This window comes from Halictus rubicundus, chromosome 10 (genome assembly GCF_050948215.1).
Source record: "Halictus rubicundus isolate RS-2024b chromosome 10, iyHalRubi1_principal, whole genome shotgun sequence".
NCBI classification, from domain to species: Eukaryota; Metazoa; Arthropoda; class Insecta; order Hymenoptera; family Halictidae; genus Halictus; species Halictus rubicundus.
In genome coordinates, this window is record NC_135158.1 from 11191793 (window position 1) to 11210562 (window position 18770).

General features: G+C 42.9%; 2 protein-coding genes across 17 annotated transcripts in view; both read left to right on the forward strand.

Moving 5' to 3' along the window:
• Positions 1-18770, forward strand: part of Bru3 (CUGBP Elav-like family member bruno 3) — a 781126-nt gene that overhangs the window by 646796 nt on the left and 115560 nt on the right. Inside the window, exon 1 of one of the 16 annotated variants that reach the window (XM_076794641.1) lies at positions 15543-16227. The exons of 14 other annotated variants lie outside the window; for them this stretch is intronic. In XM_076794641.1, coding sequence (XP_076650756.1) covers positions 16177-16227 — 51 coding nt within the window. In that variant the 5' untranslated portion in view covers positions 15543-16176. Of the gene's footprint in view, positions 1-15542; positions 16228-18770 lie in introns of those variants that run through there. One more of the 16 variants, XM_076794654.1, reaches the window with a different exon arrangement.
• On the forward strand, positions 13376-14488 carry LOC143358071 (uncharacterized). The gene is made up of 2 exons (XM_076794947.1): positions 13376-13505; positions 13675-14488. The coding sequence occupies exons 1-2, from the start codon at positions 13453-13455 to the stop codon at positions 14057-14059; spliced, it is 438 nt and encodes a 145-aa protein (XP_076651062.1). The 5' UTR covers positions 13376-13452; the 3' UTR covers positions 14060-14488.

Below are 18770 nucleotides of genomic sequence, written 5' to 3' on the forward strand. Positions count from 1 at the left end.
TGTGTCATTCGAACCGCTTTTGTGCGCCGCCGCCGTCGCCTAAACGAAAAGCGTTTAAAGTGTAAAGCGCAGACGGGTGACACATTATCCGTGGGCTGTTTTATGTAACTATTTTTGAGAAGGCATGAGGGTTAAGCGGGCGAATCAATTGAAGTCCTAGAGCGTCGCTGTTGCCCCGGTCAAGGCATTAACCGTATCATTGTCGAAGATAAATGGCCGCCGCCATAAATTTCGTTCGTACGATCGCGGCGAGCTTTAATAGGGATCAATTTCGGCATCGATTAATATGCCGTGTTATTAATCGCGTTCATCTAACCGGGCTACTAATTATAGAAGTAAGCTGCGCTCGGAAAACGAGGCGAAAGTACGGAGGGGTGAATCTAATTGCCGTTCGATACTCGAGAGCGAGACACTTAATTCGGTTCCCTCCTGCTTTGTTTTCATAGCCGCCTCTCGCAACCCTACTCTCGTTCGCGTTCTTCCCCTCCCTCCCACCCCTCCTCTCTCGGGTTTTTTTTCATCCCTCTACCCAGTCACTTTGCCGTTCCATTCAGCGAGTTGCGCGGTAATCAGGTTGCCGCTTAATGCCCGTGAAACTAAATAAAAATGCAATAGAGCGTCCCTAGGTTATCGAAATCCACTTTTCCGCGGTGCACTGCGCGGAACTGCGAGCGCCGTGATATATCGATTCGGTCCACCTTGAGCGACCGATGACCAACTCGAAAACACATCCGGTGGCCTCTGATCGGAATTGCAGCCAGAGTTAGGGTCATACCAATGGGGAAAGTCGATCGTGACAAGCTCTCTTCGACGGCGAGCGGTTGCCAGCCGGGCACTACTTTCCCCGAAAGTTCTTCGAGAAAGCTTGACCGAAACACACGACGTCCGCGGTGTACATACTACCGCGGTCGGCGAACGGTTAAACTTTCTGCCAAAGGGAGAGAGGCTCGTGAATGAACCCGATTCAGAAGCGGAATCAAAGCGTAATATCGGCCCAAGAGATTTCGGCGTTTCGAACCGCGGACTGCTGAAATAATCGAACTTTGCGCCGAACTTTCCACCATTTTTTCTTTTTTTTTTTTTTCCAAAGCTCGTTCGAACCAATTGAACCTTCCCCCCACCCTCCTCTACCCCCGGGAGTTTCAAGTAACAGGTAATAGGACCTTGGCACGCAAACGACACAATTTGGTATCGCTATCAATTAATTATTTTTCAATGAAACTTCAACCAGCATGACAAACATGCTTTTTGCATCTCCCGCAAAGTCGATTTCTTAATATCCATAGTAATCGGGATTAATATCGCGGAGAAGAGGAAGACCGATAGATTTGGCCTTGGGAGTTTCCATGAACCTATTACACCCGAGGGTATTATCGACTTGAAATAATGGGGCGTCGTAACAATCGACGATAGTTATCGCAGGGTAAACGAAAGAATGCGCGAACGGTGGTTAGATACTGATACGAGGTCGTAGACCGGGCAAGGTACGAAAAGTAAAGGGGGAATGAGGTATGTGTTTAACCATAGAAAAGAGGTGCGGCCAAGGGAGGCTAGCGAGGGCGTAAGAAGATGCACGTAGCGTGAGCTGCGACAAGAATGGAGGAGGGGTAAATATTACATAAGATACTACCTCTCCCCTTTTCTCTTCCGTTGCAAACCCCGTGGATGTGTCCCTCCAGTCGATATCTGCTGCCCTCAATATCTACCACACTCGCCTATACCTTTACACCCTATACTATTTTGCTCCTCCATATTCTGTCCTCCACAGTCTTATTCCTGGGTCCATTACCCGTTTATGCCATTTTTATCCACAAAATATTAGATCGTAAACTAAGTTTCTACGCCCCCTTCGCTGGTATCCCCTGTTACAACAACAAAATACGTAAAATACTCTCTTATGAATTACACTACGGCCATCGGTTTTAAGGGGATACCTTCGGCGAAATAAAAAAATCGATTTTTCAAAAATGGTTTTGTATATTCTACTAGTACGATCTCTATAGAATACTCGTGCAAAGTTTTATTTAGAAATTCAACCTTAGAAAATCAACCTTGAGAAGATGTATTGATTTTCAGAAGTTGTTACGAGTTGCCTTGAAAATGTATCAAACTCTATTATTATTAATATATTATTAATATTATTTGTTATGCAGTTTGATATACAGTACACACGCAGTAAACATATTAGGACCTTGAATAAGTTCTCGCTGTTTCTTCAAAAATGGCAGTAGCAGTACCCCGTTCGTGGAATTTCGAATGGTAACACACATGCAAGGCAGTAGTGTATCTAACCTTAAATTTCAGTGTATGGTAGTTCACTTTAGTGTAAACAAAGTAATTTTTTCTTAGTTCTGAAAATGTCTACTTTTCTGCCAAATAAAGTGTATTTGCGGTGTATTATTATTAAACTATTATTAAGTATTTATTTGTCGAGGGGCGATAGAATTGGCAAACGGTTGACACTTGAAGAAATATGGCCATAGCTCTTCGAAAGATGTCAGCGACTGGAGATTTTCTCTTAAATCTCGAGTTTCCCTCCGATTGTGAACGTGCACGGTTTGCTGCAACGGTGATGCAGCGGCAGCAACTTTGATCCGTCCCTAATACCTCTAAAGATGGAAACGTGACATTCCCATAATCCCCGGTATTACGGGAAGTATTTGCCTTAATCTTATTAGTATGCGTCACCTTTGTATCACGAAATACTTTCAATGCATTCTCGTTCCGGCCGAGATGAACCTTATTGCCGTACACGTGTGAATGGTTATCGCTTTTCCACCTTATTCACGTTGTCGCGGTGCGTCTGTGAGGAACATCAAGAATATAGTCGGCATGCGCGGTTTGCGCTATCTGACCTGGATGTATAGTTGTTCTTTCTTTCTTCCTCCGTACAACGGTCCCGTCATGCTCCAAAGAGTTTCAAGCGGGCAATACGAGGAATAAAGTATTACGCCTGCATCGTTGAACACGGGTTTCGCATTTTCCAACCTAATGGCTCTTACAATTTGGTTAAACACTTGGCTGATCCTTTTCTGAAGGTTCCGCGATCGTTGGGCATGTTTTTAGCCGGCGTCTTATCGATAGAGGACTCAAAGTATTTCAATTCTTCGCGAACAATCTAAATCCAATTCTCGAAAATAGTAACTTTGCGGCTGCGTCCCCGTTCCTTTGCCGAAGTCTTTCCCGATGCAATCTTTTCTTTTAACAGTGTAGAACCATCGGACCAAAACTTGTTCTGTGATCAAACTGGTTTCAGACTTTTCACTTTAGAATTATTCAAATTATACAGGCGCTATTTTACGAAATTATTGAATAGGTTTATGTACTTGAGTATCTACGTTTGATACTACTTGAGGATCTGCATTTCATCCTAGACTATTATTTGTTAAAAATATAGGTTTCCGATCGTCCGCCACCTTGATAACCCTAACTTGAAAATTTCACCGATCCAGAAACGATACCGATACAGTTACGTTTCCCCTACGATCGACCTGTCCCATTTCAAAACGCTAAACGCTTTTTGAAGCTACCAGTATTATTTACAGATAACGAAACTGAATGTGCGGCGTAGGGCACCGTCACGCAACGATATCGCGACACACGACTATTTGTAAAACAACCTGACGTTGTTCCCCGGTCCGTCTACCCCATCTCTGCCGCGTATGAAAAAAGACAAAGGCCTTCATCGCACCTGACCTCGCCGCCATTCTTTGCCTTCCTCCCGCCTGCTAGTCACCAGAGTCCACCGTAATCACGAGAAAAAACCAGGAGGGGACTACACACAGTTCGTGTACAAGAGGAGGGGGACACACGTTCTCTTTCTTTCTATTTTCTTCTTTTTTTTCTCCTTTTTTTTGTGTGTGTATCAGCCCACGCGAATACACGTAACCGTAGAAGCGGCCGCGTGCATAATGTATGAGTGACGCGAAAGCCCGTCATTTCAAGCCGCACGGCCGCTTTCTTTTTGTGACATCGATCTGGTGGCATCTCAATAATTCAGCGCGGGAACGGCGCAAGGCGCGCAAGCACCACCGCCATTGCCGCGGCCACCGACATCGGTGTACCATCGCCTGCATCACCATCGGCTATGCCAACACCAGCCCTAACGTTTCTTTGTTTCGCCATGCTTTCGATAGGTCGCGTCCGAGACTGCCCACGAGTTGTAGGCTACAACGTCCGTGCGGTACAAATACCATTCCGTCTTCTTTCCTTGACCGCAACCTTTCGCTACCGAGCCTCAACACAACACCCCCCCCCCCCACCCCCGACCCGTTCCACCCCTTCGCCGTGTGTTCCACGATCGGACTTATCAAACCACCCCTGATTCAGCTTCCGACGCCTAACCGCCTCTCGCGACCCTCTTTCCTCGTTTCTGCACCCGCTACCCTCCCGTTTCGCCCGACCCTCCTCTGCCACACGACCTCAACAATGCCGCCCTCGCATCCGGCTGTCACTGACAAGCGGCCAACTCTTAGCTAACGACAAATTAACACCAGACTTGCGCAAACTGTATACACGTGGTGCGAGAGAGTCGGTGCCGGCCACCTTTTCCGATCCAGCCTCGCGAACTGTGTACTTGATGGACGCGCTCTATGGTTTGACGGATTTCGGAAAATTCGTTCTTCGATCCGGGAACTTAAAACCGGTATAATTTTCAGATCGCACTAGTATGCACTAGTATGGCTGTACCGAAACCGATATAGTACCGAAATCGTTACAATACAGAAATGTATGAATACCGAAACCGATATTCTACCGAAATCTTAAATTGAAATGAATCAAAATGATTCGTGAAAACGCTAAATTGAAGGTCAGCAACGCAGTGAATTGTATTGAGAAATGATCGTTGCTCTAAAAATATATTACTCGTGCTTAGGATAAAGTCAAATGTTCGATGTATGAGAAAATTCTAGTTACAGTTATGTTCACGGTTAAGCGGACTATTAAACAGTAATAAATGGCGTTTTAGAAAATCCGAGAAGAGTGAAAATATTTAAGTTTCAAATACTTGGATAAGGGAGCCGACGAAAAGAGACGAAAATTTTTGCATGCGCCTGATGGCGTATAAATTATTGCTCCTCGAACGTTACGTTAAAAACTACCGAATATATCATGAGCATTCGCAAAACAATGTTTTCACGTGCTCGAAGCAAATTAATCTTTGGCACGGGTATACACACCGCGGAAAAATTCAAGTTAGATCGCCGGTTCATAAAACATCGCGTATAAAAACCAAGCGAACTCTGTAGGCTACTGCGCAGGAAGGGAAGATGATAAATTATAAAAGTGTTGTTTACATGGCCGAGTGAAGAATAATCGTAAGCTGTAAGCAATGCAGTCTAACGGACCGCAAAATAGGAGGCAGTTTATTAAAAGAAGGGAGACAGAAATTTGAAAATTATCGATTCTTCGTTCAATTCATTCGAGTGTGCTACATAATAAAGTTTACGCATGAGTGCGTGCCATTAGCCGGGGGAAACAGGACGGTATAGTTTTTATATGTAGATGTCCGACAATCGATTGGCCTCGTTCGTCGAGTACGCCATTAGAAGAATGTAAAAATTTAATTAAGACAACAATGTTGCGACGCTGACGTTGCCGAGGCTCTAACGGCCGCGATTTCGCCCTGCCGGATAATTAAAGGGCACGAAGTGAAATGAAATTAACGTCGAACAGAACTGTTTTGCTTCTTTGCTCTTCCTCGTTAACGGAAACAAAAATTACATTTCATAACAGCTGCGTCGGCTACGTGAAACATTTTATTTCAACAATAAAGCGTAACGGTCTGTTCCAACTTATCCATGTTTCGAAATTATTATAATACTTGACTTCTGAGATTCTATAATCGCCACACTGCGGTTCATCAACCACAAGCTACTGACATGAAATAGAAACTTGCTTGTTCCTTTATTCATTTTAATACGTTGATAATAACGTATCGACACTCTTAAATCTTTGATATTTTTGTCATAAATGCATAAAATCTTCATAAATCAAACAAAAGGATCGATCAAAAACATTTTAAGTGAAATATTGATCAATATTACCGGTTTACCTTCTTGTACATGAACTGTAAAGTCTAGAATATATTATAATGTACACGTGGAAGATTATTATTAATTTTTAAAATAGTAACACTCTGTACTGTCACGAATCCATGACTCATTCACATACTTGTTTACGCATTCAATCCAGCGGTTCTCGCAGCTACTGATAACGTTACACAGTCATAAATCCACTTCTATTTATGGTTCTCTGATGGCGCCTAATTCGTCTAGATCATAATAGTCGCATGTACATAGCGTCGAACGATTCTTTAATTGTGAATGAAGATAACAAAGTTTGTCATCGTTAAATGCTTTGACGGTACGGTGTGTAAACTGGTAAATATAGTCTACGCCTTCTAATTTCGCTGACGTTCTATTTGCAATTTATTCCGAGCACTGAGCAGTCATACACGCGCAGCGCTATCATACGACACTGACAGATCGATACCATACAGTGGTAGAAAAAAAAAGTTAATTGTATCTCGAAACTTTACAATACTATAGAAACAGGAGCGTGTTACTCCTTTTTTCATGGTCAGGCTGTGTATTAAAATACTTCCCACATACCTGTAGCAATAAAACGCGAATGGAAGTACGGTTTCGAAACTATTCTTTGCTGTTTGCTGGAAAGTAAATTTCCTTTGTTGCAGCGTGTCTATGCTGAGAATAGTTTATTGCTGGAAAAGAGAACTTTGCATGGCAATGGAAAGGTGGTTGAATATTTTAGAAAAATAAAATAGAAAAACGCAATAAAGTAGAATTAATGAGGTTGTTAGTTTTATCTGGATTTTATTTTGTATTTATTTTGTGTTGTTACCTTTTGGACTCACATATCTGCAATCTTAAAAGAGTACTTGTTTGACTGTTCTTAACAGAACATGAACAGTGGCATATTCTGAACAACGAAGGTGTAGTGCATTAACCTGTCCGCATCAAAATACACACGGTATGCACCTATATAGATACATGTCTTTGCTAGTGTAATATTAGGAATGTGGTGGAGATTGTAAAACATCGATTAAATACCACCTCTAAACACTTATATACTGTGGTATGTGTACTTGCATGCATCTACACATAACCGTTTAGGTATAGCAACAACACTGAAAAGGTTAAAGCACAGCTATTCCTGACAGTAAGCGTTTGTTCAAAATAGGTCTGTTATAATTCTATTTCCCTTGGCAACAATTAAAAATTTTTCTTGGCCGTTAGATTAATCATTTTTACAACAAAAAAAATTTTTTTGTCCGTTCTATGAAATGTATTCTTTTAAACGTTGCATAACATAGAAGAAATAGATTAAATATTACGTTAAGATAAGTTGGACAAGCAACGAATTCGTTATAATTGATAATTTAATCTCGAAGCAGCGCCCATTCTTCTTTGAATTTCTATTGCAATAGTTTGCGTAGAGTTAAGTGTTTTAATTCAGAATAATGGAAATATTGAAATTAAACTGCCGTAGATTTCGGTATTGTGAAAGGGAAGCCAAAGTAGGGTACGAAGTTGAAGCGAAACAGTCTCCCTTTTTCCCTCCCAGTGACGCAGTAACATAATTCCATTATTTATAGCCAATATTAGGTACACTGGGGAGCGAAATGAAAGGAACGGAGACCACGGCTTACCTTAATTAATTTACGAAGTCCCGGTGTCCGAATGTTCTCCTCGAGGAAATAGAATTTCTGAAAAATTTGGATACCCGTATTATTCGTAAAAACACTTCCGACAGAAATTTGATATTCTCGAAACCATTATCTGATCTTAAAAATCATTTAGGTACGTTTCTCTTTAAGACAGTACTGCTCGCAGAAGCTTTATAAAGACGCAGTAACGATACAAAATAATTTATCGCGAAGTGAAGCAGAAATATGAGCTCCATTTTTAACGGGAATTGTATAAACATTTCTTACTCTCGAACAACAAATTCGTTACGCGTGAAACCTTCTTGCACCGTGAAACTTAATATTTTAGTAAGGATCCTAGTAACTTAATATTTCATTTGCTTCGAGACTTTCATTTCAACCTGATACGTTTGCAGAAATTTCATAAGGTCTGTTTTAAATGTGAAACGTAATGTAAAAATGTAAGCATCGAATTATCTCGTGCGTTTCCATTTTAAAACTATTTATAATCTAAACATTTACCAAAACAGCCAGTGGACATAGCATAAGTGTTAGATAACGTGATATTATGCTATCGTAAAATCAGACGACTAGCAATCATAACGAAAGTTGGTCGAATTGATTTACCATACAAATGAGTTGCACGCATACGGGCGATCAAATGTAGCGATTCCACATATGTACGATAATCAAAGAAGGAAGTCCGGGAAATTCGATCGGAGATATGTGTATACATGTAAAAGTTGTTCCAGCTCTCGCGCAGCCGGTGAAACTTTTAACGCACCTGGAGTAGTTCCGATGGATCTCCCCTTCCTCGTTTTCCTAAAGCCCACCCTTGGAGCATGCGGCGTCTGTTAATTTTTTTCTCCCCTTTGAAACGCTCCGGCCCTGACTTCTACTCTGCTGCGCTTTTTCAACGCTCAATCGGTCGGTCACCGATTGAAGCCTCAATTGTAATCTATGCTTTCCGCTTTTGCCTTCTGGCTTTTCAGACATATAAGCCTCATTGTCAGAATCCTCGACACGCTGATTGGACTTTCAACGGATTAGTATATTAGTCCCTGAAATTTCGAAATGCGCCGCCATTGTCCGTTTCGCAGTCCCCTCGGAAACAATTATATTCGATTCCTTCTACCCGAGATCACCGGCAAGAAAGTGACTATTCAGCGACTTTAGACTTATCTTAGTTGCGACTTGCGTGTACGAGGATAATGCGATTGATTTTAGTTGACTGTAGAAAAACAACCTTCAGTATAGCAGCATGAGTCGACTTGAACAGGTCACTTCAAGGACGAGTACGCTACGGAGAATATTTTTATTTTATTGCATTTTCTTTCCACACTGGTCTACAGCTTAACACGTTGACTGCCATGTCACCCATATGTGGGTGACGGAATTATTTATCCTGGTTTTAAAATGAATTTTTACATTAATACATTCATTGTACCAAATTCAATTAGGATCTGTCAAATGCAAGGAAGATGGAGGACTACTCAATATCATACATTTAATTTTTTTCAATTTTTATTTCATTAAATAACTTGCTTTGATTTTATGGAATTTTTGAGGTTTCTAGTTTGGCAGTCAACGTGTTAATCGCGAGTCACTAAATAATGTTCACAATGAAACGTAAGCTTATCGAATACGCATATTTTACAGGAATTCTCAATCATTAATAATTAATTAATTAAATAATGATTACAATTGAGTTGATATTCTGAATAAGATGTACAGTTTAAATATCGACAATTTCTCGAATGGGAATGTTAGTTTTCAAGTACTTTACGGATCCACTGTCATTTGCTTCGATCTCTGACTATTGTTGATTTTGGACAACTTCTTTCTTTGGTGAAGAATGAAGGGTAACAACGGTGATACTTATTTCGAAAAGAAACGAGCACCATCGAAGGCAGAAGAAAACGTTGATTAAGGAGAGCCACATAAATGATGACTAGAAGAACTGTGCTAAGCGGAAAGAGTCGTAAAACGTGAGGCAAGGGATCTGGAAAATCGGGGCAGCCCAAAGGATATTGAAGAGTCATAGGCCGAAGGGTCGGTGGAGCAAGTACCGAGCAACGAGTTACGAAGGGTTGCTAATCGCAGACTTGGATACCGAGAAACCTGGTAAAAGGATCTCCAGTGGGTTGGCAACGAGGGTTATGAGAAGTCCACTAACACATTCACCGTGGTCCGTAGCTTCTTTACAACGTATACGATATATGAATAATATCTGGCTTAGATATACGTGCCGTGATAATATCGTCCGTGATCAGATTTTGCAATATCCTCGGGAGACCCGTACTTTCTACGAAATCGATACTATCCCTGACAGCGTTAAAATCTACTTTCTATGAAAAGTTTCATATGTAACGTTACTCACACTGACAACACAGGTCAACTTTGTTCCTCTTAGATATCTACAGACATGTTGAAGTGGTGAAAAAGTTGCTCCGTTTTAATCATTTTATTTAACTCTTGGACAACGGGCAATTTTGACGATTTCATGACAGCTATAGCTAAATCTATTCAAATTCTTTTATGTATACATTTTTTGACATGCTTTTCAATCGATTTTTCTGACATCAATGTTGATCCTCCTATGAAACACAATGTAAATAGACAATACTTTTAATTGGTTGTTGAAAACTTGGACTTTAGATGGAACGTACCTAATTTATTTTAAATCTTGACTCTAAAGCTTGAAAAATTTATTTAACTGTCAATATAATTTCCACTTTCGACTCTCTATTTTATTTAACTTTCTTCATAAGGGAGCCACGCTACTTTAATATTTTGGGGCTGCTGAAGGAAACCTTTATCATTATTCAGTACTCCTATTTTTGAGGCAACATAAGGTCGACTTCCTTACAGCTCCTAATTCTTGACATGCCGTGTTACATTAACGTCGCCATGACAAATAACAACGGGATGACCCAACCTGGTCGCCAGTCATCACCTGACGACATCTATGTTTAGTCTGATTCACACTCTTCCAAGCTGGCACGCAAGCTAAGACCTTGCCATAAATTCTTGCCAAAGGCAAAATAGCGCCTCACCATCCACCTCCGCGTCACCCTAAAACACGTTGGTGTTAACATGTTCGCTCAACAGGCGTGTGACACTTGTTCTCACTTTCGCAACACTGTTCAATATTTTGCTTTCGGAACGTTTTCTAAATATGAGAGAATATCATGAAAAATAACATAAATGAATGCCTTCCGGTTCAATTAATTTAATATTTGAATTAAGCAGTTTTTGCAATTTAACTTTGATTGATCGTCTCGCCTACATATTTCACTTGTTGAGCTTCCATCGGCTAGTCGAACTGATAACAGCTAGTCCATTTCGTAGAAATAGATTCGAAGCTACGTGGAAAAAAGTTGACGCGTAAAAATGAAACGCGCTGCCATGAAATCGCCAAAAGCATTCGCCTCGGCGAGAATCAAATTGAACACCATTGTTTTCGCGCACTTGTCTCGATTGCGCACGGCTGACCAGCCCGTATAAGCAGATTCCCTTCATTAGATGAGATTTTTGCGCAAGACCCTTTCAGCTTATCCGCGCGAACGTTTTAGGTGCTAGTACCAGTTATTAGAACGAATGCATATGACATGACCGAGTGGATCCGATGAAGATTCGCGAGACGAAAAGGATCTGGGAGGGTCAGATAAAGGGCTTAGTCGTTGCAGCCGCAACTCGACAGACGACCCGTGCTTGATAGGGGATGAGTGGACGTCTCGTAGCTAGTCGAGGATCATCCGTAATTTATGGGAGATCGATCGACTTCGCATTGAGCTGCCAGCCGGTGACGTAATCGATCGCGTGCGATTACGTCACCGGGATTCTATCGAATTAATACGAGTACGCAAATACCGCATATGCAAAGGAACGGGCATTCGAAAAACTCGGCTCGCGAGACACTGTCACGGCACGCGTGTCCACGTCGACGTAACTAATTGTTTATATATTGTGTTTCTCTCTACCTATGATTTGTTACTATTTTTCATTATCAACTATCATTTTATAAATTGATGAAATAAACGACTTTTTGCAATTGTATAAACAGTAAAATCAACCTGAGAACACATTAGATCAATGATCTCTAGCTGCCGCTTTATTCGTTCCGTTAATAATAGATTTTGTGATCTAAATTAATGAAACAGTTCTTGCCCAGTCGAAATGAGCTTATTACGAGCTTAGCACTTCCATATTGTTCATTTACGCGAGGCTATAATTGCACGTGGACGTATCGGCGTATGACCTAGTAATCGTCGACTTCTTAAGACGGTTATAGCATACCTGCTTATTTCTTTTTAATGCTTACTTCATCGAACCTCCGCGAAGTACAGAGAAAAGAAAAAGGTAATCAATGATTGAAGAGAACGATAAATAATTAAGCAGCCGAGGCGACGTCTGTTCTTGGAACTTTTCATCGGGATTGCCCACCCACGCTTTACCATTATCTCTGTCTTATTCATCAGTAAGTAAATACTTGGTGCGGGATATTCATTAATTAATATCGAGGAAAATCTTAGCCGGTCGGGGAATATATTTATCGGATTTGTAACAGCAATATGGGGGAAAATGACGGAACGTTTTTTATCGTTCCCCGTGCCTGCGATTTTCTGTCATTCCCCAAGGAGATTGATCGCCTAATCCATAACGTCCCAGATCTCTTACTTTCCATATCGACGTTCGAGTTTCAAAGTCCTTTCCCAGACCTCATCGTTCCGAGGCGAAGTACCCTAAGGTCATCAAAAAGCGGCCTGGTTCGTTCAAGTTTTCCTTGCGAACTTTCACTTGGTCCCTTTCTCCGCCCGTCCCCCGGATTCGCCCTCTCGCAGGCTAAGTAAATATTTTGTCAACAGTTTCGAAAGATGTTGCGTCTTATTGATCTCTCTGTTGGCAGAAATAATTTGCACTGTCATAGAGGAAGAAGTAATTTCCCGACACGAAAACGCAAACAAGATCTTCCCTTATTATACAAACCAAAGAAGACCCCCGAAAACTTGGAATCTGCAACAGCAATATTCCATTTGTAATGTAAATATATCTTATTGATCTCGGTGAGGGTCGAGCTTAAACTTATTTCGAATCAGTAAACAAGTAATTACATTTCGGGCTACACGAGTTTTCAAGAATATTTCATTTCTTTCACGAAAGATTAATAATCACGAAGATGGGCTGCAGTCTTTTGGACATTTTCAATTTAACTGTTATCGACCCATTTCCTTATTGGTATAATACATTCATGCCCTTCTTTCGAAACAATGCCAAATAAGTACCAAATAAATTGTTCCAACACTGTACAACTTTTCTGGATGCTCATTTGCCAGTGAACACGTCTCGCGCGGAGAACTAATAATTCGTCAGCCATGCGAAATATGAAATTTCAGAGACCGTCTTATCTTTTTGTCGGCTGTGAAGGTGACAGGCAGCCAATACTTCGTAAGCGCTAGTTTAGTTTCCGAGTGTCATGCGTCGTCGTCGGTAGCATGCTTCATCCGCGACTCAATTGGCGAGGAATCGACACGGACGCTATCCAAATCCGCCATTATTGGAACTCTTGCCGCCTCAGTAGGTACCTACCGGTGAAATCGTCGACGGCAGAGAAAAAAGGGGGGAAGGAGGGCATGAGAAACATAGGAGAAGAAACGCGGGAGCTGAACGAGGAACGAAAGAAAACGGGAGAGAGGCAACGGGAGAGGAAGACAGGCGTAGGACGTTCGTAACGTCGGAAGAGCCGGGAGCAATTTCCGGTGGCTTTTGTGCGCCCTTTAAAAATGCGAGCTATGGGGGATGCCGTGCAGGCGGAGAAAAGGGGTAGCGATAAGAGGTCGGTAGAGAGTTTTGCGAATGTACATACGAGTGGTCCTTCTGGACCAACAAATCCCTGGTCGAAAAGAGGGAGGAAGTCGAGAGGTTAACTGCAGGTCCTTTCGCGTTCTTCCTCTCCATTCACGTGCTTCATATTTCCCTTTCTCTGCGCTGCGTTCTGATTTCAGTTTGTCTCCTTATACGGACCCGGTCCAAGTGGCAACGGATTTCCGAATGCCTCTGATAATGAAGGAACTTTTAACGACGTTCGGTGATGTGAATGCCCCTCCTTCCTTCCGAACAACGCGTCGCGCATCGAACGATTACGCTATAAAGGCCTCCTCTTTCTCTCTTTCAGCATTGACTACCGTATTTGCAATCTGCATTAATCACGAGCCACGATACCTGTTAAAACCGCAAAATTCCAGCGACCCGCCCGCGCCCATTACACGAGTTGCGTGCTATGATGTAAGGCGGCCATCCAATAATGCTTTCCACGAAATCGTTCAGCCGCCAGCATTTTCTCGTGTTATTTTGGCAATTTCTTACGATTCTTTCGTGCCAATGCAATAGGGTAATTGTTCAGTAGTCATTTTAATCGTTGTTCTTAGTGTATTATTTCTAAATGTTTTATAATATAGGAACACAAGGCTACGCATCGTAAGAGCGCAGTAGAAATTTGTTTTCAGGAAGACTGACTGTCGGGTAGGGGCTGAAATAGGGCACACTTACCCTATTATAATGATTCAAACTTTTGCACGTAACTTACCGAAAGAACATCTGTAACTTCGATCCACCTGTCTACTAGTTCCTTTTATATTTTTCCGACTTCACAGAGAATACAAAATCCAAGAAGTATAGTATAGGAAAATGTCTCCCGGAGGATGAAGCGTAAAGGAAACTACAGAGACATTAAATAAAAAAAAAAAAAACAGCTAGAGAAGAACCATGAAGTTTTTTTGCTGGCGTTTCGTTCCGGCGGATATCGTTTCATAGAATTTTGTAGGGGAGACCTAAGCTAGGCACGTCTCCCCATTACAGCTGTGCTTGGTGTCCCCCTTTCACGCATCGAAGACATAAACGCGTGAGCGCGCGCGCGCGCGCGCGCGTACGCTCGTGTGCGTCATATCTTCTTGAGTTTCAAGCTCAAGGTCATTTCAAGGACTCGTGCTTAATCAATGAACTCGTCTTGGCGTCGGCTACGCGTGACACGGGTGGAGAGGAAATATTTGCGTCGAGAAGACCGGTAATCTTGGCTGCTCACCCGAGGCAAATCGAATTCTACGGTGCCGGACGTGCTTCTGGAAACGGCGCGGCGGTCTAAATATGAAAAATTTGTGCATATCACAAGGGCAGGAGGGAAAGGGTGCAGATAGATGTATACGGGGCGGGCTGTGCCATTTTCCCAGGGATAAAATCCCAGCCCTTGGTACCTTCCAGCGGCTCGGTTTGCCCGGCCGTGTCCCGGATTTCTTTCTTTTTCGGGGGACAGGGACATGGGGTCTCCTGGCCGGGTGCTCGCGCACTCCTTTGATTGGCCGAATGCTATGGGGTTTCGTCGATATAAGACGCGAGGAGACGGAGACAGGCGACGGAGATCGAAGGAACAAAGAGAACAGGATCGAGAGACTCGGTTATGAAGGAAGGCGGAGGGTGAATTACGGGGACAGAGAAGAGAGGGAGAGAGAGAGAGAGAGAGAGAGAGAGAGAGAGAGAGAGACGGTCGGGAGCAAAAGTGAGAAGGCGAGAGAAGGGCGAACGGGTAAGGGACAAGGAGAGAACGAGATCCGCACGGGAAAACGAGAGCGAGGGACGATACGGGGAGAGACGGAAAGAGAAAACAAGAAGGACGTGTATCGGCTGCTTGGAGGGTGCGTGGGCTTTCTTTCAGAGGGTGCGTAGACTCAAAGAGGGGGGACATTGGAAGGAGGAAGGGCCGGCAGGGTCGCAGAGGGGTAATAGGGAGGGAATAGGGTGGGAGTAGGGGGATAGATGGAGGAAGGGGGATGACGGTCGGTAGGATGGGTAGTGGGGGATGAAAGGGAGAAAACTAGAGGGTGCGTGTAGGCCTGGGGAATCAGTCGCGGACGAGCTGCGTTCGGGGTTTTATCTGTGGCTCTGTCCCTTCCGTCTCCTTCGCACTATCGCCGCGCACTCTGTCCCTCTTTCTCTTCTCCGATCAACGCTCCACCACGTACGGACAAGCACGTATACACACGCGCACACGTGTTATACATACACACGCGGTACACCCACGCGAAACGTCCGTGCACTTTACACGAATAGAGAGGAGAAGAGGAGCGCGCGCGGAGCATCATCGGCGGAAGCGTGCAACGGTAGAACGAGGAGAGAGGACCGGGCCAGGCCAACGAAGAAGAAGGAAACAGCAGGAAGAACGAACCAGGAGGAGTGAGAGCTTCTTTTGTGGAGTGGAAAAGTCGCGGTCGGAAACACGTGCCATATACTAACCGCTCCGGTGGATCTCGGGGGCGCGCGCTCGCGCGACGAATTAAACGCGCTTGTGCCGTCCTGCGCCGTGATCGTATCGGGACACGCGACAGTGAACACCGTTTTTGTTTATTCCGTTTCTGTTGCGCTGTGATTTCACGAGGCGAGAGGACATCCCCGGGAGCCCGCGGATTCTCTTTTCTTCAGCGTGATCGCGAGCGTGCGCGTCGAAACTGTCACCAATGGTTCATATAGCGGAAGTTGTATCGTCGCGTCGAAACGACCTGCAAATGGTGAGTGTGAACCGTTGCTGTCGTCGGAATCGTCTCTCTCTCTCTCTCTCTCTCTCTCTCTCTCTCTCTCTCTTTCTCTCTTCCATGCAAGATGACGATGCGATAACATTTCAATATGTTCTAATCGCGAGGTGCGTGATCGATCGGTCGCGTGATCGTCGCCGGGGGGAAAAACGCGCGTGTGTTATTGAATTGTAACGAAGTTTCCCGCACGGCCGGTGTGTGTTCTCTTATGCGCGCCGGGAATTCTAGTCACGAAGTCGTTCGCGACGTATGACTAGCACAGGAAATGCATACGAGGATCATAAAAACGGAGCCGATGCTTCTTCTGTATAGACGCCGCCGCGATAGACGACCGCGAGAATGCATGGATCCGAGAAGTTTACGAGCACCCCGGATTTTCATGCACGGGTTCCCTATACTCCCACGCGTCACACCTCTTCCCCCCTTTTTTCCTACCATCGGTTTACCCCCTCCCCCCTTTATATCGGTCGCTCGTTCACGCACCGAACCCGTAAAAGATTTTCGTGCGTCTGTTTACGCGCGGTTATTTCTGGGGGCATGTGTGTGCTACCGTTGCGTTATGTGTATCCATATGTCGTACAGGCTGTACGCGCGGAACGTTTACAATAGCATCTCCTCTCCCCACCTTTGCATACGGACAGACACACCGCACGTGTGCACACGTACACGCACACATGGGAAGGCGGCCGAGTGCATTGGGCACGCGTACGTGCGGGCGCACGCAAAGAAACGCAGCTGCTCAATAGCGGGCGTGTCTATGTTTCGGCCTGCCTCGAACATGCTCCGTGAATCACGCGAATCTTTATCGCGGGAGTAGATAATAGCTTTCCAGCGAGCTGAAATCTACGATACCGGGGAATTGATACATCGATGCGCCGAACGGTTATACGAGGAACGCGTTCGAACGAAGTGGCTTTTCATTTGCGCGGTACGATTGTTCCGGGGAAAAGTGGTTAAACTGTGTGCGGGTTTATGATTAGATGATTGCTTCGGGTATTAAGCTTTTAAACCCTTCACGGACGATTCTTGGTTTCTTTATGTCAGTATAATGCGTTGGGTCACGGTAGAACCACCGAGCACCAAACGCCACTGATGTACATATTGTTTTATAATACAACCGTCAAGATTGAATTCACACACAACTGATTTTTGTTCGAATAAGTGAATAACGGAGATAGCTCGATAATGTCTCGTGAGAATAGTCTTTATCATTTCGAGAATTGTGAAAGAAGAAATCAGAAACAAGTATTTTTTATCTTTTTGATAGTTCATTTTTAGGTTTTCCGTAGCTATTTTCAAATTCTGGAAAGGAAGCAACGAGGGGTGAAAGTGTCTCGTGCTTAATATTCTCGCTCCGTGTAATATATTTTGAATCATTCGTTAGAATCAGTACGGTACAGGGTCGTCGTCCCTGAAGGGTTGAATATAACGCCCATGGGTTATGGAAATTTTAGAGCCCGCATACTTGAGGTTGATAATCATTTATGTAGAAATTGGGTGGGGAAACGAAACCTAAAAATGAAAGTGTAGAACCAGGAAAGTAGACAGAGTTTAAGAAGAAGTATAGTAGAATAGAAGAATAAGAGTAGTAGAATTTAATTTTAAAATAAAGATATTTTCGTCTATTGAAACTATAAGTAAAATTTTCCCGCAATGGATTTAGTAACCGAGGTACAGATTTCAGGTTAATTTGACAGGAACAAGACGCTTAAACTCTTCTAAATTTCTATGTCTGACCGAAGCGATTAAACGAATTTTCTTTGAATTAATGCATTTTAATGTGAAATGTCAAGTTATAGCATTTCATTAATTTAGTTTACACTTTACTATGTTTGCATAGAAAAATGTATAAGTAGAACTTTTACATTACGAGAACACGAGGATTAAACAATTTTTGTATAAACAAAGATCTTAATTCATTGTAGAGTCTAGAAACATCGTTTCGGAAATAGATAGCTGTTTAACAATTCGATAATTTTAATTAACTTGACAGTGTTTTATCATTGATGTTCCTTTTTAGATGGAACAGGAAATGTGAGCGAACGATTCTCTCTACTCGTTTTTTCCTAATGTCGGACAATTTCAATATAAACACGTCAGTATTGTGTGAAACACTTCTTTTATGATATTGTTCTGCCGAGGTATTTTTGTTTTCTTTCGCCAGATTTCCAATAGAGGAAGCAACGGAAATGTTTTATGAAGAGAGCCATAGCTCTCTGGCTTCATTCTTATCCGGAAATGGACTTTTTCCAAATTCAGCAGCAGGAAAAGACTTCGTAAATGGAAATTTTTTTATTACTATTCGGCTCTAAACACAGAACGTTGAAACGGCTTTCGTACCGCCTGTATATTCAGTCGAGTTATTTAGTATGTATTCCTAAATTAAATTTTTCATTGGGTCGCTATAAAGTTTTATACAAAATTACGCTTATCAAAATTTTAACTTCTTATCACGAAAATTTCAAAGCAATGAACCGTGTCGTTTTCTAATGTAATAAAAAGCACTCGCACGGTAGTTT